This window comes from Scophthalmus maximus, chromosome 5, assembly GCF_022379125.1.
Source record: "Scophthalmus maximus strain ysfricsl-2021 chromosome 5, ASM2237912v1, whole genome shotgun sequence".
NCBI classification, from domain to species: Eukaryota; Metazoa; Chordata; class Actinopteri; order Pleuronectiformes; family Scophthalmidae; genus Scophthalmus; species Scophthalmus maximus.
In genome coordinates this window covers 1,577,857-1,598,704 of record NC_061519.1, presented here as the reverse complement: position 1 = coordinate 1,598,704, position 20,848 = coordinate 1,577,857, and the positions used below count along the sequence as shown (strand labels likewise).

The 20,848-nt window shown below is 45.2% G+C and overlaps 1 protein-coding gene across 4 annotated transcripts in view; it reads right to left on the bottom strand.

The window, feature by feature from the left end:
* The window catches only part of kiaa1522 (KIAA1522 ortholog), a 37,237-nt gene that overhangs the window by 1,713 nt on the left and 14,676 nt on the right, over window positions 1-20,848 (bottom strand). For 2 of the 4 annotated variants that reach the window (XM_035633164.2, XM_047331843.1), the window contains exons 2-8: window positions 5,444-5,602; window positions 5,233-5,276; window positions 5,002-5,140; window positions 4,372-4,479; window positions 4,113-4,279; window positions 3,799-3,999; window positions 165-3,669 (exon numbers count right to left, since the gene is read on the bottom strand). In XM_035633164.2, the coding sequence (XP_035489057.2) occupies window positions 165-3,669; window positions 3,799-3,999; window positions 4,113-4,279; window positions 4,372-4,479; window positions 5,002-5,140; window positions 5,233-5,276; window positions 5,444-5,602 (4,323 nt within the window). Of the gene's footprint in view, window positions 1-164; window positions 3,670-3,798; window positions 4,000-4,112; window positions 4,280-4,371; window positions 4,480-5,001; window positions 5,141-5,232; window positions 5,277-5,443; window positions 5,603-7,711; window positions 8,009-20,848 lie in introns of those variants that run through there. The other 2 variants (XM_047331844.1, XM_047331842.1) reach the window with 2 other exon arrangements.

Below are 20,848 nucleotides of genomic sequence, written 5' to 3'. Positions count from 1 at the left end.
TTAGATTCTGCTTTTTCCGTGACAAGAGGGTTGCACATTAGTTATTGATTGAAGCTAGCACTGAATCAGCCTTGAGGAGTTTACATACTCAGCAGCACACTAAAACACTGATAATGCAGAGATAATATCAGATCAACAGTTAAAAGAAATTCTACTGCGCTTACTTGTTGTCTCAGGAGGTGTTATTCCGCTCGTATGTTGTACTCCTCCTATTGCTCCATTTCCTTCAACACTGTACTCCATCTTTCCCGAACAGGCAGGGTGATGTTGTGAAGGACTGATGCTTCCATGTGCCGGCTTCTTAGCTACCGGTGGAGGAACTTTGTCACACTTCACCCCACCGTTGGAGAAAGTGGCAGGCCTTGATTGGTCAGACACCTGCATGAGCTCGGCCGCCAAGCTTTGCTTCAGACTTGCCTGAGCTTCAGACGACGAGGCAGTCGCAGTCTCTATGACAACCTTTTTTGTGCTCCTGGAGAAGATAAAGCTGGCGGTAGAGGCTGGGGACAGACCTCCTGGTTCACTGACACAGTTGTAGCTGGGTGATCTCACACCCAGTCTCGATTGAAGACCATCTCTTGAAGACATGGCTGCAGTTTTCATACGTACGGCTTCTTGTAAGCGCATGGAAGGGGCGTTCAGTGTCACGGAGGAAGTTTTTACTGTCTGAGGTGGGTATTTTAGAGACAGAGACTTGCGGATGGGCTTTTGCGGAATGTATTGAGGTCCTGGGATTGAGACGGGGCAATTCTCCTGAACTGGAGCCTCGTGGTTTATTAGCTTGTCCTCAGAGGGAGCTTTCACCTGATCTTCAGTCATGTTGACTGATCTGAGACGAACCATCTGAAGCAGGGAGGGGGTGACAAGAGGTATATTTGCATCCTCTTTAGGAATGGGTGCACTTTTGTGGCGGGAAAGTAACTCCTTGCTCCTGGTGTCTCGGTTTGCTGCACTGGGCTGCCGTCTGAAATTAACCCCATGTGTTATGCTCTCTGCTGGTAGAGGCGGGGCTACTGGGACTGTAAGTGGAGTTTGGGCACTAACGGGTGACCCTGAGGAAGACTGATCCTCAATCTTCAGAGAGTTTTGCCTCAGGACACTGCTGGAAGCAACCAAAGCAGTGACTGATGCAGGGTTCTCTGCTCTTTTCATTGGTGGTAAAAGAGGTGCCTCTTCTGGTAGAGGTGGGACACTATCTGAAAGAGATGAAACATTCTGCACTGGTTTACAAGAAATCTCATCATCACTGTTAGATTTTGAAAGTTGCACAGCAATCTCTGGTTTGTTGTCGTGTACTGCTGATTTTGGAACAGCTTCGGGCATATCTGGATTTTCTCCCTGTGCAGATGTCCCAGCTTCACTTGAGTCCATATTCATCTCTCCAACTTCCTGTGCAACAACAGTACAATCATCAAGGAGGTCCAGCTTTTTGACACAACTGTCCATCACATCTGGCGCACTGTCTGTTACAAATGGCGGCGGCGGGGGAGGAAAGTCAACCTCATCTCCTCCATCAAAGACTGAGTCCCCTTCCAATGGTGGTGGGGGAGGAGGCCAGCAAGACTCGACAATGTGGATCTCCTCCTGTACCCCCTCTAATTCAGTTGGTGGCATTGACACCGATGAAGGTGGTGTCTTTCTTGAGGGAGGAGGTGCAGGGTGGTATGCTGGGGGAGGGGTAAGTGGTGGTGAGACCTTTTTAACTTTAGGCGCTTCTACGGAAAGTGTCTGCATGGATGGGGCCTCACCTCTGTCCATCTCATTATCACTCTTCTCAACTAAAACCATAACCCCATCCTGTGAGGATGCTGCATGGTTCTCAACAACTAAATTTACTTCTATCTGGGTACTACTACTCATTTCCCTTTGCTCGCTCTCTACTGACTGCTCTGTTGACACCAGTTCGTCTCTTTCCAGTATTGTCATGGGTTTTTTCATCACAGGAGGGGGATCTTTCTTTTGAGTTGTCTCTTGGTTCTTGGGGTTTTTCACTACAGGGCCACTACTCTGCTCTTGTGGCTGAACATCTGCACTTGCTTCCACTCGCTCTGTTTCAGCGACTGGACATTCCCTGTTCTCTAGCTCTTTCTGGACATCTTCAAGATCTGTTGCTGACAATGTCACAGGCTTTGCTACACGTTCTGATAATTTTATGGTGGGTTTGACTATAGTTGTCTGTTTTTCAACAAAAACTTGTATCTCCTTTGTGGGTCTATCCTGGGTCCATACCTGTTTAACTGTGCTGTCCTGTATCTTTGGGGGTTTGTGGGTTTCTTTGCTGACACAGGGGTGGGGCCCACACAGGAGCTCAAAGGCACGTCTGTTGTGGACCCATGTCTCTGGAGGAGGAGAGCATGGTGCTTTGACCTTAGGAGGTGGTGGGATGTTCAAGAGCTCTCTGAATTCTTCTCTCAATGTTGACGAATTCTTTTTTGGTGTGAGCTTGTTTGATGTAACTGTGGGTGAAGTGCCCTGTGGAGGAAGACTTGGGCTACATGTGGAAAAATCTGGGTGTACTGGCTCAGGTGTACCGGATGATAGAGACGTAAGAGAAGAGGAAGGAGAAGCTGCAGAGGATGAGGCCCGAGACACTGATCTCTCTGGCTTGACTGGTTTCTTCTGTTTTTCTGGGGAGGTTGGGGAGATACCTTTAGGGGAAAGTGTTGGAGTTCCACTCTGGCTGGAGTATCCACTAGAAGGGGACATGGTCCGTTCAAATTTTTCCCCTTCTGAGGGAGCTTTCTGTGGGGAAGAGCTTCTGGATTCTGATTGCGGCTCTGGTGGCCCTTCAGTCTCTATGGAGGAGGCCTGTGTGGGGCTCAGAGGACTGGAGGAAACATCTGGGGAGCTGGACCCAATAGAATTTGGTATAGGGGTGGGGATTTTATTAATATTTCCAGTGACCAATTCAATCTCATCCTTCACAAGAGTATTTTCTGTAGCAGTTTCCACCTGTCCAGACACAGAGTCATTAAGATCCTTGCTATCCACCAGAAACCTGGAACTACTTCTCATCGTATTACTATGGAGAGAGTTTGTTCTCTGTGGAGGTGCAGGGGGTTGCTTCGTCTTCATTACTGAAAGACTACGAGTGGAGTTACGCTTGTTCTTTGCCTCCTCCCCAGCAGTCACTGAACATGACATGCCAGACTCGGATCCTTGAGCTGTGAAAAGATTTTCACTTTTACTGTAGGGGCTGCTAATCTCGCTAGCTGAGCTACATAGACTGACATGGTCTTGATCTCCACCAGAGTGCTCTTGCTGGCTTTCCTGTCCATTAAGACCCAAGCTCTGGGAGTACCCACTGTGTGTGCTCCGCTTAGAGGATACAGGGGAGGAGTTTGAAATAATGGTCTTTGAAGACTGTGACACACTCCAGTTTGACCCTGAAGTTGATGTGGGCATCTGTGTGGAATCGCTGCAGGAATGGTCAGGCTGGAAACCATCACCATCTGATCTTCTGAACAACAAAGGGCTGACTGATGAGTCTCTGGACGCAAGGTTGCTTTTGCTTACAGTGTGGACACTACCACCATGGTTGACACTGCTGCCACGAGTCCGGCTGATGCTGCGACCTATCTCTATGACTTCAATTGAGGCTGGCAAGACCGCATTAGGGATGATTGTAGACAAGTAAGTGGCCTGAGGAGATATGGACATCACTGGGCCCTAGAAAGAAATGAGTTTCATAGCTAAATCCTAAGAATGGTCAAAACAGTCATTTAAGACACCAAAGAAAAAGAATAACTCTTACATTTATGGCCATATCTTTATCTAACAGCCGGATTTTGTTCTTACCTGAGGTTCCTGGAGATAGCTAAACATTGTTGTAGGACAGAAGGAGGAGGAAGTGGTCATGCCAGGTACTGCAAGGGACTTGGGTCTCAGAGTGGATGTGGGGCAGAGATGGGAGCCAAAGCCCTTGTGGTTAAGGGGCTGCCCGTCCTGGTATATTGCCTGGAGGTGCTTCCTAAACAGCTGTTCATCTCTGGATGCCTGCTTAGGAGTGGAGAGTAGAAAATTCACACGTGATTGAGAAAACACAAAAGCTCTAATGGATTTAAAAAATATCCTGAATTAATCAATTATTTATTTAGAGCTTTTTACTTTACCTCCAACTCTGAAAGATGCACTCTTGCTCCTTCCTTATTTGCTGCCAGGGTCCCTCCATCAACTGTAGGAATGATAACAACACCTGATTGGCTGTCAGTGACCTGTCCATCGTGATTAGGGAGCTTCACAGAAACAAGTGGCTGGAAGGTGGAACTTCTGAGGAGTGCTGGAAAGATGGTGCGTCACTGTCAATAACACGTTTACCACAAAGAACACATAATGCCTAATGGTTATGCAAGGGTGGTGCTAAAATCATACCAAGCTCTTTCTGGACCTGGTTTGGAATACCCATGATGGTGGTCCTCCTGCTCCTCTTCCTGCTCTTATCTAACCTTCTTACTGGATTCAGGGGCTTGAATGTAGATCCTGAAATAAGAAAAACTTTGTTAAACATTCAAATAATTTAAATTTAGGAGGGTTATTTTTTCAAACCAAAAAACAAACAAACTTGGATATAACGGATTGGTTAACTAATAGGAGCTTTTGCACAATTGGCTTGTGGAGAACTAGGTTTACTTGTTTTTTTTAAAGGATGCCTAAAATATGATAAGTCACACTTCCATGCAGCACACGACATGCGTTGCCCTCCAGCTGTGATATGCAGATGCAGCCGCAATGTTTTTTTTCAGATGCTTAGAACTTTTTAGTCACAAAAAAAGCTGTTTTGTGAATTGGTGTGTTCGAGTGACTGTGTGCGTGTGTAGTTCCCTTTTCTTTTGATTTCAGACCAGAAGTGCAGAGGCAGCAAGCAGCTGGGAATGACACACGCCTATAACTCATCATAAAGCAGTAAACTCAGGAAAATTGAAAAGTGCATTCACAAGCACTATGATTAGCACATATTCTTATAAGATGAACAAAATGCTGACGCTTGGGGCTGCTGTTTACCTTGGCGGGTGAGCACAGGCCTTGTTGACACTGAAGAGGTTACTGTGGTGTCAGTATTCCTGCTAGTGGCTCTCGACTCCGAAGAGCCACCTCCATCCATGGAGCTGATATCCTGCTCTGGACGGAGGGTGTTTGAGGACTGTTGGACACACACAAATTGCAGTACAAGTTAGGTGGCATTCTTGCTGTGTAGGAAGTGTTGGAAAAATGATCAACAGGAGTTGCACTTACAGAAATGCTTTCATTGTCAGCAAAGGTCACTCCATTTTTGTGTTCTGTGTAAACCAAACAGACCAGGTTAAGACACAAACTCTGACTATACTCGCACCTTATTCAGTTTGATAATACTGAACATGAGGTCTACACTAGACAAACATATACCAGTATATGTGTACAGGATGAATGGGTGTGTTTTCATAAAGAGCCACTCAATGTGTCTGACCTTCCTGCTGTAGTATCTTCAGTCCCTCCTGAGCCTCAGTGTGCAGGTCCTCCAGGTACTGTGGTCTGCTGCCCTCAATGAAAACATTCTCCTGGTGGTGCTGTGAGCTTGTGTAGTGGACAGCCAACCTCTTCTGGTCATCATTACCCTTTGGGCCAGCTGTTGGGATGAAGGGATGAAAGGAGCGGTTGGTTCACAGATTGGGTGAGGAAGACTGAGAGGAAGAAGACACTTGCCAGGCGATGACAAGGATTTTGCCACCCATTCTCCTCCTGCTACTTCTACAGCTGTGCCTCGTCTATACTGTTATCATTTTGGTTTTTGGACCAAATTTAATCACATATTCATCAGCTATTTTCAAGTCTTTCTAGTCCTTTTTGCATCTACTTCTTTGCCCTCTTACACCAATACAGACATACAGCTCAACAAGTGTCATTGCACCACAACTTTTAACAGCTTTACAGTGAATCCTCCACCTGGTGCAACTGTCAGTCTGTTAATTGCTGCACCTTTGACGCAGGACTCTTCAAATCTCCTCAGCCGAGCAGTTTGGACGGCAGACGTCCCAGCCTGCCTCTTAACTGCAAAGTATGGCCTGGCTAATCTCCTGCGGTATCCGTCTCTTCTTTGCTAGTCCCTGGGGGATGAGATAATCTGGACTGCCATATGTAATGACGCCCCTGGATCCCCCTGCAGCGGGACCTCCTATGTGGGAAGTGGACTGGGCATTCCCCTTTATGCTTGCATTACTCAAATTCAAATAGCAGCTTAAAACAGTGGAGATTGAACGGCCGCCACACACTTAAAAATACAAGTCAGTACAAGCAGTACAAGTCAGATAGCAGTGAGTAGTTTTCATGCTTTCAGCTTTCATGGCCAGGTGGTGCTGTGTTTCCTGCCAGCTCTTGTTCAGTAAAATCTAAATAAACTGTTGGGTTTTGCAGAAATTCAATGATCTAACCTTTTCTGAAATGGTCCTAACAGTACAAAGTTCTACTCTGCGTCCTTTAATCATAAATCAGATGGAAAGCCATCCTCATTCAGTACAACAAGTGTAACATATTGGGTCTCTATGCTGAGAAATTGACCTATGGAAAATCCCTCGCATAAAGTGTCTGTCAGCTTATCAAAGTCCAATGTAAGGTGTCCGCTTTCCCTCCTTTGTCACTTTCAACACTGTGACTCTCAGCCTGACCTGGTTAGGTAACACTGTGTGAGTGTGGATGTACATACAGTACTGTAGAAGTTTGTGTGTGTGTGTGTGTGTGTGTGTGTGTGTGTGTGAGGTCTCAGACACTCCCATCCCTCTCCTCCAGGACTCACACACAGGTGAGGCAGCCAAGACACAATGCCCTCCCCTGTGTGCGGCTGTGGGAAACCTCAGGTCATTATGAACCTGGGACTGAGTGGAAGAGTTCCCCACAAAGGACTGAGGAATTCCAAGGACCTCCAATAATCGTTGGATATATTACCCACGTATAAAGGTGCTGTAACCAACAGTTGTGATTAATGGGAGAAGAAGCCCTCTGAGATTCCGACAGACCCCTGCAGGAGGTTTAGGGATTTCGATGATTAAGACGATCGGCAAAAAAAAATCAGTTAAGCTCATTATTTCATTAGAGAGGACTTCCAAATTGTATTTAACATTAATGTGCCTGCAGCGTAATCTTGACTGCCAGTGCCTGTGTTGGTTTGTGCGGGACAGAGGTGACTGGCACAAGAAATCATCTCATGTTTACTAGAGCCGGACCAGTATGTCGGTTGGCCGATGATATCGGCTGATGAGTGTCTGTGTTTAAATTTGCCGATATGTGCCATGATGAAAACCTTTATTTTACAGAATAAACAATGCAGAAAAGATGCAATTCATGTTTACAGTTTGCAGAAATGTTTTGATTTTCATAATGCAAGTTCTATATCTTTGATTGTATTTGTGTTTTCTTTTTATTTATGGTTAATTATAACAAAGTTTACGGTTAAACTGTAAAATATCAAGCCTCAATTACATTTCTTTGTCACAAGGGTTTGCCAATTTAAAAAAAATACAAATCTCCAAAATTGTTTGAGTAAAAACACATAAACAACCCATCACCTTGTAGCCTCAATAGTGCAAGCAAAGTTTCGAGGGTACTGAAAAAGTCAAACAAACCCCATAAACCATTTATCAAAACTGGTATTAATATCACGTTATATAAACCGGCACTCATTTTTTGTCACTAAAGTCAAAGCTGGAGCCTCCCAGATTCCTCCATGTGAGTCGGCACTCACCCTTCTTCTTGAAGACAGACAGCAGAGAGTGGATGCTCTTCCTCAAGTAGACCACCATACTGTACCTACACTGGTGCCATAGCAGACAGTCAGAAGATCTGAAGCAAAGCTGAATCCAACAAGTCCTCTTTGTGTCACTTGTGAGGAAAAACAATGTCACAGAGATAATCCCGATGCTCTGAACCACTAAGGACGAGGAGAAGTTAAATATATATATATATTTATTTTTTTTAAAAGAAGCTTGGAAGCAGAATGTCTGGAGATGATGAGGAATGAGAAGCTCTCTCCTCCTACCGGGTGTCTGAGTGACTTGGGGAGGACAAATGCACAATAAGATCTGCCTCCAGCCAAAGCAGCCTGTCCCAGCTGCCTTATCCCCGAGTCTGATACCCTCCTCCCTCCCCCCCTCCGCTCTCCCTCTCCCTCCCTCTATTTTGCTCTGTGGCTCATGCTGACTCGCTCCTTTGCAATTCCCCCTCTATTGTCAGAGGGAAGAGACCCACCCGCCAGCAAAACGGCTGTCAAAGTTGGGCTTTCAGGAGGCATCCACCCCCACATCGCTCACGATAGACAAACATGTGTGAGTGTATAAGCACAAACACCGCCCATGTGAAACCCCCCCCCCCCCACACACACACACTTTGACCACAGTCCATTGACAAGTCGGGATACATTTTATAGTCATAAAAGATTATAGCTGGGGAAAAAAAATAATTGGAGAAGTTCTTTTCTTCTGTTATCCTTTCGAAGAATCTCACAATGCTTTAGATTCATCTGATTTTTAAAGGGGTTTTGGGTTAAACATTGTGTTTTGGCTCAGCAGAGCGAGCACTTTTGTCATCTGGAAATACCACAGTATATTCTTGATGTAACATACGACCTCTCTTCACTGTCATCCCTTCCAGTTCTGGCGACAGCAAAAGGCTCCATCAACAAATCAAATCACTGACGTGTTTGAGGGTAATAAAGTTCTGTTTGTCATTGTCCCATCCCAAATGAAAGCCCTCAGCGTCGTGAATCTGTCTGACGTTCGCTCTCTTTATCTACTAAGTGCTACAGGGGCTACACTTGACAACAGAGGTTGTGTCCTCGCAGTGAAAAAAATCTGAACCGTTTCAATGTGCTGCACGTCTTACCCTCCCTCGCCCCTCCGCCTCTGCCCTTCTCCCCTCCTTCACATCTTTCTCTTCCTGTCTGCTCCTCAGCCTTACAGCCACCGAGGTCTAGTTTGAGTTATAAATAGCTGACATAGCCTCACTTCATCATCTCTAATGGGGTGTGTGTGTGGGTGTATGTGTGTGTGTGCGTGTGTTAGTCTCAATGTGCCTATACTAATGTTTCCTGACAAATTGCAGGAGGTATGAGTTATGAAAAAAATAAGCTAAAAAGTCCTGATTCTGTGCCGAACATGCAACTGGTTCCAGGATTATTTCCAAGGCGCAGCAGCATCAGCAGTTTGATCGACTTGTGCCCTGAATGGGTGTTTATTCTCGGTTAAAAGTGGCACAGAGGGGGGGCTACAGCTGGCCCATACACCCGCACCAGCTGGAGGGTAGTCACACAATTTATTTTTACGCACACTGCACCAACACTGGACTTCTGGCAAACAAAAACTGAAGTGAAGAAATCTCAGTGAAGAAATCTCCACCCCAGTGTCCAGTGGGTCGGACTGAGCAGCCCGGGGTGCTGGCGGTGGTTCAGCCTCACGGCTAGCGAATGCTGGACTACGGTGAGGCCTTCAGGGGAGCGGCTTTAGCCCTTGGAGCCGCGCCAGAGGATTAATGCTGCCAGGAGCTTAAAGGGCCCATATTATGCCCCCTTTTACACAAGTTACCTTGGTTTTCAGGTGTGTGAACTACATGTCTTTGGCATTCCATGTCAAAACACCTCAAGGATCAAGCCACACAGCACCCTCCTCTTTCTGTATAAACAGCCCTGTGAGACTATGGTCGATTCCAGCGCTTTCCTGCTCACTCCTCGCCCCCCCTCCCTTCGTGTTCCGCAAAGCTCCGCCTCGCTCCTCCTCGCAACTACGGCGTTGCGCTGCCATGACAACAGTCGCACGTAACAAGGCACATACACGACGTAGAGACCCGGGAGGCACAGCGAACACGTTCTCCATAATTACACACAGAGCACAAGGGGCTGGGCGATAGAACGTTAACGACATCCCGGCCGGCCGAGCTCACGGCCGGCCGCGAGTCTAGCTATGCCGGCCGGTAGCCGCGAGCTCTGCCGCAAGCCGACAGCCGCGACCGGCCGCCGGCAGCCGCGAGAAAAAGATGGCGAAGACGCGATCTGTTTTTCCGCACTTCAAGGGGGGACGTGCTGCTCAGGTTGGGGGCGTGGTCGCCCCAGTAGCAGGAGTCAACTCACGTCACTTGACGCCCGGGCTGTGAATGGCTCGTTTACAGACCGTCTGCACGATCAACCCAAACCACGAATCAACGACTCATTGTTTTCTTTTCATTCTCCGTGGGCTGGCAGACACCCCAGATAACCAAATATTTGTGGAGGCAGGCTGAAAAGGTGCCTGGAGCATAATATGGCCCCTTTAACCTGTCCATCTCTTCACCTCACACTCCCTCGCTCCTGACGTTTCTTTTCCCTCCACCTGCACTCCTCCACTAATCTCAAAAAACATATTTTTTACTTTGCGTAAAAACCTCACAGTATCCTCTGGATGACATCACTCAGGCGAGAGGTTAATACTCATTATCTCCTAATCCATATTAATTTATGCGAGACAGAGGACCGACATGGGACATGTGGGAGCCCATGTGCGTGAGGAAAAAAAAGCTTTGTTGTGTTCAACTGTGGCCCCAAAAACTAAATCGTTCGACACCCAGTCCCCTCAAAGGAGACCTTTACTGAGTGCCAATTTTGGGGGTCTCTGGCCCCGCCGTGAGTACCCCCCTGTTGTTAACAAGACCCTTCATATCAATATTCATTAGATGGCTTTAAGAGACACCATCTGGTCTTGGGGAGAGAGGGGCTTCAAATGTGAGTCAGTGCACAGAACAAACCACTCCACTGCATAGGCAAAATAACAAACAGGGCATTACGATAGAAAAAATAATTAACAGATGAAAACTTCATGCTAACGTAGACTCCCAAATCTCCGACTTCAACCACCACGGTCTCTGTGCAACTGTAAAGATATCAACTAAAGGCAAGACTGCAGGACTTCAGAAAAGGTCAGAAAGGTCAAACAGCCTGTTGAAGAACAGGCCATAAAAACATATGGCTCATTTGCCAGAGCCCACATACCAAATAACGGTTATGATTTTGACTTTCTCTTTCACTAATTTACATCTCATGTCGTGGATTTCTTGGAATCTGTCATGTTGTTTTATGAAGGCAACAATTTGTGTCTGTGTTCTGATATTTTCATGCATTGTTTTCTCCATTTTTCTCCCTTCAGAGACAAAGAGGCACAAAAAACAACTTCCCATTCAAACTGCATTCCCATAAAGAAGAGACGAGGGGAAAGTCAAAGTCAGCGCAGGGGAGGAGGCTATCATTACTTTGAGCTCCGTGTGTGGGTCAACTACAGTCCTCATAATGTAGCTCCACTTCTTTCAAACCTCACACCTACAATTTTTAAGGCAGAGCTTCTCTTTAACCCGCTCAAACTATCACACATCTGCAAAACAGCCTTTGATACTTTCCAGTCAGTACTTGTTAATCACAGACTTTTTTAAATACTGAAAAAAAAACAGTTTCATGGTTTTCTCCTCATCCACTGCAGACCTAAATTACCCACCAATTAGAACACACAAATATATCATTAGTTGAATAAAACATTTAGGAATCTGGCTTGACAGCAAACTTTTATTCAAAACCCACATTCATAATCAGGCTCAGAATTTTAAAATCTAAATTGGTTTTCTATATAGAATTAAAGGTTGTCTCCCCACATCAAGTCGCAGAACAATTAATCAACATTCCTGTCTGTTCTGGATCCTGGAGATATTCTTTACCGCCACGCTTCACAAACAACTCTGATTCAGTTAAATCACGTTTACCACACTGCCCTTAGGTGTGTAACTAATGAAAAATCCTGCATTCTACCACCGTTCTCTCACAGTATTGGTTGGATGTCACTAGAATCAAGAAGAAATTTTCACATCATGTTAATTATATATAAAGCGTAACTAACCCAACTACCAGATTATCTCACATCATTCATTTCTGTTATAACCAGTAACTACAGAACAAGACCCGCCGACTATTTCACTTTGGACATTCCCTGCATTCACACTAATCTGGGAAAAAATGTTTTTGACTGTCATGCAGCTTTCAAATGGAATGAATTACAAACCCACTTCAAACTGAACAGTCTCATTTCACTTGGAGAATTCAAACTGTTATTATTAGAACACTTCACGTCTTTAGTTTTCCATTCTTGTAGTTTTGTCTGTTGTCTAACTCTTGCTGTCTCTAATTTGTGTTGTCTTCTGTTGCGGTAAATGTAAATTGTTCTCAGGCCTTGAGATTTTTTTTTTAATCTCAATGAGTTTGCTGGATTAAATAAAGATTAAATAAAAATAAATAAAAACAGCTGAAGTCTCAGGATGCATTCACACAAATACGTTTAAGCTTTGAAACGCACGACTTCATCCACACTACTCCTAAAACGGAGACGTTTGGAAACACTGCTGGTCCCATTTCAGTTTGAACAATCCAGGGGCTGCGTCGTCGCATGGACGGTCAGAAACGAAGACCAATGGATGTGAGGGTGCAGTCGCTCGCATTCGCCTCCTGGTTGGGTCTCATCGGTCAAGACTCAACCAACAGCGGTGAATGCAAAGCGCTGCCAACACTTACTTCATTACAAACCTTTACATTACAACATTTATGTTTCGTGTCTTTAGTATTTTCTGCAACTAAGCAACCGAATACAGAGTAGACAGTCTGCAACCGGGCGTGCCCAGTGCATGTGAATGTTCATGCGAAATGCCTTGTGTGCACGGAGATTACTTCTGATGTATATCAATTTTTAAATGCTGTTTTGAAGCTGAAATGTACTAGTGAGATTACATCTCAGATGACATCATCAGGATTATTTGTTCTACCTTTGTAAAGCTCCTCCGTAGCCACAGACCACGTTATACAACACGTTGTTGATTTTTCACAGACAGACAATATTATTCTTATGGTGAGTAAAAGAAGTAACTCACCCCACCTTCTCAGGACAGACCTCATCTCCCTGAGGATCACATAGATAAGCTGCTCTATATAAACGCTGTCATTCCTACAACACACCCATACTACTAGAGTCAACTCTGACTCTGTCTGGACTATGAGCATGAGACTGCAAAATCGGATGAGGGTGTTTACTGTAGATAGACAGAGCCAGCTCGTCCTGATGCCAGACACAGAGCAGCTAAACGTAAAATATGACTCCCAGTGGACTGACCAAGCCTCAGCCCTGACGCCACACACACACACACACACACACACACACACACACACACACACACACACACACACACACACACACACACACACTTAGCGGAAAAATGTAATACTGTGATCCCATGGTGGGAATTAGCTCATCTAATGTCCTCGGCTCACCCTCTCACTCTCTGTAGAGGAAAGGTAGGAGGTTAACACACACACACACACACACACACACACACTCACACACACACACACACACACACACACACACACACACACACACACACAGTGAGAGAGAGAGAGATACCTGCTCTGTCCTTTTGTCATAACCTGAACAGCACTGAGGCCACTGGACCATAAGCAGTTATAGGGTTTCCACTTCACACCAGGCTGAACTTGAAAGAAGTCTCTGCTCTGTGTTTGTGTGTGTGTGTGTCTGTGTGTGTGTGTGTGTGTGCGCGCGCAAATGGTTGGGCAGGGACAAGCATATGAGGTAAAATATGACAAGTGACACAGGGAACAGATATATAATACGTGTATAAACAATGTGTACTTGTCAGTGGGATTAATATATATGTTGTTTGGGTCTTTTCATGGGTTCATTTGTTGGTATAAAAATATACAACATTGCCAAGCATGTCACTATTTGAGAGGGGTTTTCCACTACAGCGTCTTCAGTGATACCAGTAGATGTACAGTGGTGTCTCTGTCTGCCGACCACTGATGACTTGCCGCAGTGTTTCCCCCCTCCTCTCCCAGATGCTCTTTCCATCCCCATAGGCAGAGGTAATGAAACTGCCAGAGTACAGGAAGAGAGGGTTAAAATGTGACCAGCAATAAACCTCCTAACACACACACACACACACACACACACACGCGCGTGTGCAGGTGTCATTATTCAGCTCATTGCTGCTGCCCTGATTTGTATTCTGTGCCTGTTGTGGTGGACTTGACTTACGAGCTTGCCTACGTTGGCTGGTGTAGTATTAACTAGGTGCGAGAGAGCGATGCAGGTGAACCTCCATCCTCCGTGCACATATGCCTATTACGTGCGGCTTGTATCCTGTTCTGATAAATATCCCTCGGTCTGATCCGGTGGTCTGCTCAGACCGAAAGAGCTCAGACACATTACTCACTGTATTTATCTGACGAGAGCCAATGGTTGTATGCGCGGAAACCAAACATACAGAATGCAAAAGTCGTAGCACAGAACCCCCGAGATGGTGGAGAGATGAGGAAATGAGAAAACAAGCAGTGTCTGTGTGTCTGTGGTGCTCTTGTGCAAATGACTGCTCGGCTGGTAGGTTGAATAAACATAAATCTGAAAGTGAAATGGGACATCAGACGACAGCTCCTGATACAGATTCAAAGGTGGCATTCGGCATAATCTAAACTACTGTATATCAGCAGGCCTGGTTCCCTGGCGGCTCATGTTGTACAGTATGTCTTCCTAACCTAACATTACCCCGGCATCTCTTTTCTTCATCAGAGGTCAATCCAGCGTTTGCTGCAGTTCTTGGCCGCGACCTGGAGCAGGCCGTAAAGCTTTTTGAGAGTCAAACTGCAGGCTCTGTAAACGCTCACACAGATATGTTGGACGCCTCACCGCGAACAGTCGACCCACTCGATCCAACACATTCATACACAGACTTCAAACCAGATAATAAGATTGATTGTCGCCAGCTGGTGTGAGGGAGTGAGCATACGAGTCCCCTGGGTGACAGTGGGTCAAAATTACGGGTTATGGAGAGATACAAAGGCCTCCAGACAAAACCACCCAGAGAGCCGGCAGACGGAGTGGAAAGCATACTGAATAAAATAAAAAGGAAACTGTCTAAACTCATTTAGTGTGTGTTTCCGATGCAGAGTCACAGAGACGATCCCATTGGCGGTTGAACAAACACAATGAATGACTCGATATAACACAAAATTGTTTGTAAAGGTGTTTTTTCGTGCCACAGGCAGATGTTAGGTCCATAATATCCGCAGGCAACTGCTGGAAATAGCAGGTGCTGCAGGTTATATGAGGGAGGCCCCCGTCTCCCTTAATAGTGAACGGTCTCATTTAGCATGATTGACGAGTTAATGAGAGACCCACAGCTTCTGCACAGACTCATCACCTGAGCAGGACAGGACAGGCCCGGTGCCCTCCAGTCTGATTCCTTTGTCCGACCTCACATCCCTTTCCAGTGAGGTCGGAGGGCACTCTTGGACACTTTACCCCCCCAAAAAAATTCTAAAAAGGTTCTTCATATACCCAGCATTTATATTTAAGTTTTGCAATAGAATCACAGCGTGGCCTGATATCAGGTAGCGACATCATTTACAATTTTGGTAAATAATTTCTTTCACTTTCAGCAGCAGGACTCTGTCCAAAAAGAACAAACTTAATTTGCACAAAAATAAAAGTGCAAGTGTTGTTTCACAGGGGGTTGTGTCATCCCTCGCTTCATGTCTTTATGCTAAGCAACGTAAACCATCTCCTGGTTGTAGTTTCATATCTGGCAAAGAAATATGAGAACTATTTCTTTAAAGCTTCAGTGTGTAATATTTAGCTGAATGTATTCACAGAAATTGAATATATAATTGTATGTTCATATAATCACCTGCAACAAAGAACCAGTGTTTTTTCGTCAACTCTAAACAAGTTAAATATAGTAACATTAGGGGGACCGACCTCCGTGCAAGTAGCAATGTTTGCTACGTCGTGTTGTGCTGCATTCGACTCAGGAGGTTGGAAAAAAATCACCACCCTGACTTCCGGGGTCCAAGTTCCGAGCGGTTCCGAGGTATAATGGAATGCAGCATTAAATACGGTTGGAGAAAACGTTCCTGAATACGCACATTTGCGTTGAATTTGGAAACCGGAGAAGGAATTAGCGGTGCGCCACCATAAAGTGTCCCCTGTCGGATGCACAGTTGGTTGCGGTTTTCAACTTTACCAGCAGATGTCGCCAGACTAGTAAAAAAAACTATATGCTGGGGCTTTAAAGCAGTTTCAGCTCAATATGTTTTGGGGAATCAAATGATCTCAGTGGCAGGTTGTTGCTTTAAAAAAAGGTTTGACATTTTAAGACACAAATAGATAACATTCAGAAAACAAACATGTCATCCATGTCATGCTTGGCCATCGTTCAAAGAACTGACTTGTCTTGGAATGGCACAAGTCTTCAATCCGCTGGATGTCAGACGACAATATCAATAGTAGATCTCTCCACTGTTACTGAGGATGATCCGTGAGGCCTGAATTAACACAGTGACACTGAGATGAAGACAAGTAGAAAGAAGAGTTTATCTCACGTTAAGCAGCTGTAAATACTCCCAACCCCCTTGACCTTTTTCTTATTTACAACAATACAAAATCAAAAGGTCACAGTCTGGTCTGGCCTCATTAGGGAATAAGAACGTGCGCCTCTCTGTGACTTTCCTCGTCAGCAAAATGTCATTTACATCCTTTCGCATCAGCCTCTCTGGAGATTGTAAAGATTTCCAGATGTTAACTTTTCTGTGAGACAATCGTCCCTTTCTCCTCTGTATACGTAGACTAAATAATGGATTAACCGCGTATGATTCAGCCACTAACTACCGTGACACAGGGGAAATGGATATATAGGCTTTTTGACAATAGAAAATATTGAACAATGGATTCAGGGTAACCGGGGAAATGTTGACGGGTTTTTTTCATAGTCATCAAATGATGAGATGAGAAGAGAGAAGCAGAGTTCAGGTAAAAAAACAAAACATCTGCCGACGTCCTGAGAGCAGAGACTCACAACTTTCAGTTCATTAGACTGTGTCACTGAAACCACGTCAGACACATTAGGCTTGAACAGAAGTGGTCTGTTTTCAACACACACACACACACACACACACACACACACACACACACAGTGAAAGTATTTGTGGTTTTGGTAATATGAGTGCTACAATGTGCGTAAGTGAGTTAAAGTGAATGTGTGTTGCATGTGTCTGTCGTGCCCACAGTAAACAACAATTCATTCTGCCAGTTGTGTGCCTCCACCATTAGCGTTGCACTCTTCCTCGCCACTCTTCCTCAGCAGAATCCCATTATGTGCGGCCAGCCAACTAAGACCCTATAGGCCTCCCTCTCCGTAAACAGGTCGAAAGCATGACAAGACGACAGCGTGCTTGAGAAAACCCGCTGCCGAACTTTGGAGTACGAACAGAGGCCGAGTCTGGCAGTGGCATGACGCCGTCTGCTTGGCACAGACACACAGCTCCTCAGAGAAACCTCTCTGCTTAAATGAGTCCAGTGTCTCCTTTAAGATGTCAACTGGTTGAGGTTAATGACAGCCGCTGTTTGGCTGGCAAAGAGCAAGCATTTACAATGACTCATTGTGTTTATAGATTTATTTGCTCTGTTCAAAATGCGTTAATCTCAAAAGCAACAAAAGTCGTTTCAGAGTGAGTGTTGTATTTTATAAAGGAGATTCTCTACGGGCCCAGAGTCAGGTTCAATTAGTTATATGTACACACACACACACACACACACACACACACACACACACACACACACATAGATACACTACACTGTTTCTTGAGTAGTGAAAGATTTGAGAGTCAAAACAAGAGGCTGCACACGACCTTTGAGGAAATAGAAGTGCATTTTAGAACACTGAACACTGTGTGAAACTCAAAGTTTCCACACTGTGTGACACTGAAGGTTAACACACACACTTGCAAAGTTGAAGGGTTTGGGCTAGGGATGGCCCGATCCAATATTCCATATCGGTATTGGGGCAATATTGGCCAAAATGACTGGATCGGATATCGGAAGGAAAAAAAAGTAAACGATACATTACAGTCAACATATCAAATAAATGCCTATCTACTAAGCCTTGAATGACATTCCAGCATTTTATTTTTATGCTAATTTTTTATTATTTACTTAACAGTTTACAGTTCAATTTGTTTTTTGCTTGTTTGAACGGTGCTGACCCAAAAATGTTTTGTCAAAAGTTCTGTGAGAAATGAAACAGCAGTATTCAATAACTCAGTCATGTTGCAGGCTATGTGTGTCTTCCTTTAGGGGAGTTGATTATTTGTCTCACAGTTGAGTTTGAGGCTTTAGATGGCTTGGTTAAGATAAGTGCATCCTGAACTCATTTCATCTCATCTCATCTTCAACCTCTTATCCGGGGTCGGGTCGCGGGGGCAGCAGCTTCAGTAGGGGGCCCCATCTTCCCTTTCTAGCTCTGACTGGGGGATCCCGAGGGGTTCCCAGGCCAGTGTGGAGATATAATGTCTCCACCTAGTCCTGGGTCTACCCCGAGGTCTCTTCCCAGCTGGACGTGCCTGGAACACCTCCGAGGGGAGGCGCCCAGGGGGCATCCTTACCAGATGCCCGAACCACCTCAACTGGCTCCTTTCTACGCAAAGGAGCAGCGGCTCTACTCCGAGCTCCTCACGGATGACTGAGCTTCTCACCCGATCTCTAAGGGAGACACCAGCCACCTTTCTAAGGAAACCCACTTCGGCCGCTTGTACCCGCGATCTCATTTTTTCGTTCACGACCCATCCTTCATGATCCTGAACTGTGCATTATTAATATTTTACTTTACGATTGGGGAAAAGATTGTATCAGATTATTTATCGGATCGGTATCGTCAGATACTCAAGGTTGCAGGATTGGACACCAAAAAGTGGCATCGTCTCATCCCTAGTTTGGGCCCTGTTGTCTGAAAGCAGTGTGCATTGTTTGTCCTTTCTGATGTATTTCTGAACATGTACAAGTTGATATGCCTCCTCAGCTACGAATCCTGTATACACAATGTACAATTTGCTGATTTTTTTCCCCCACCCCACTGGTTTACAAAGGGCGACATTGTTTGAAATTGTTTCTCACAATCTTATTGAGCCTTACTTTGATTCCACAGTTCTTCTCTGGCCATGGCTTATATCTGCTATTTCTGAAACACACCTCATGCTGAGACAAAGGCTGCTGCTATTACACCTGAAAAAAAGTCTAGTGTTGAGAAAGTCGACGTGGAAGTGAAGATTTTTTTTTTTCCTGTAGTGGAACAAAATGGGGATTCTGAGGCCTTTTCAAGTCCACGCGAGTGCTTGTTTTTAGAGGAATAACTGAACAGCTTTAATTTGAATCATTATAGCAAGAATTTGGATGTGGTACAAGACAATTTTGGTGAACAAGATTCCTCCAGTTTCACTTTCAGTCCTGACTTTCTAATCTGTGACAGAAAACACCAGAAAAAAAGGTCACAGCAGACGATTAAACCCAATCTATTTTCATCAGTGCTAGAAGAAGAGCAAAAGCCCCTTTAACTTAATTTCAGGGAAGCTTAATCTTAGGTTTGATATCACTTTCTTGTCCATGAGCAGGGCGGGACATGCTTAGCTAAGACTGTCACGAGCTTCAAATTACAGATTGGACACGGCGATGCTGTGAAAACGAAGCCTTGACGTGAGCAATGAGCGTTGGGTTGGTTCTCATTTCAAAAGTGATAGAACTGACAGAAACTTCAAATCCGACCCCGTGACGACAATTGAAATAATCACCTGTGAATAGCAAGGTCACATGCAGGTCTCTCTCTCTCTCTCTCTGTATGTCCTGTTCATTGGTATGTTCTGATGCTTTAATTCAATTTTGCCAGCGATGCAGGAAGCCACCGGGCCGGGCCCCATTACGGAGCAAACCAAGAGAGATCACTCGGAGATTCACTGAGGCTCCAGGAGATTTGAGCAGCAGCACGGCTCACAATGCACATGCTCGTGTTCAGTGTCATGTGATGAAATGTCGCTTGAAATAAAAGTTGGTCAAACTCAAAGTCCAGTGACACGATACATATGAAATATAACCAGCGGCTAATAGTGACCAGGTGGCTAATGTGCAAACAAATAATTGACTTTTCACCCATTCAACAGACACAATGCGACTTTCACTCTGTTCTGGTCTCGCTGCTGGAAACTACTAAGTGGGTGAAGCAAAGCAATGAGCTGAGAGACGCTCACGGTCTCTGGCGAAATACAGCCGAGGAGAACGACATTCATTTGATCCATTGTTTTCATTAAAACTGTTGACCATAAGGGAAAATGAAAGTAATAAGTTATTCAACGACATACTGCCTCAGGTAGTAACTGCACCATTTCTAAAAACAAAAGTATGATGAGCTTAACACTGCTGCAAAACTTCCTAGTGGCAGCTTAAGGTCAATTTGGGTCAGCTCCTGAAATTGCAAACGTTCAAATAATAAACTTTCTATGTACGTGCATGCGACTTGCCAACGGGCCGTGAATCATTTAGAAGGAAAGATGCTGTTTTTCGAGATGCCATCTGATGACTAAATTTCCCCGATGCTACATTTAGAACGAGAGGATGCAGACTGACCAAAATTGCATGCTGTCAAAGACGCCCCTTCGTTTGAAGGGAAGAAAACAAAAGTTCCCACTGCTAAAGGGCATGAGAGGACAGGGCAGAGGAAGGAGGTAACGGTCTCCCTTAATCTCCAGACGACACTGCCGCGACCGCTTTCACAACAGGCCAGAGCATGATGTTACACGGGAAAAATTGACGACGACAATTAAAACCGGCAGTTCTGCGCCGCCCCTGAGGTCTTCAGGAGCCTGATGTCACAGGGAGGAGGAGAGGCGTGACGGATTGACGAGGGCTTCAAACAGACCCAGGGCTTTGCACTTAGCCTCCAGCCTGGACAACGTGGAAATTAGAAAGTGGTAGACGGAGAAGAAAGGGAA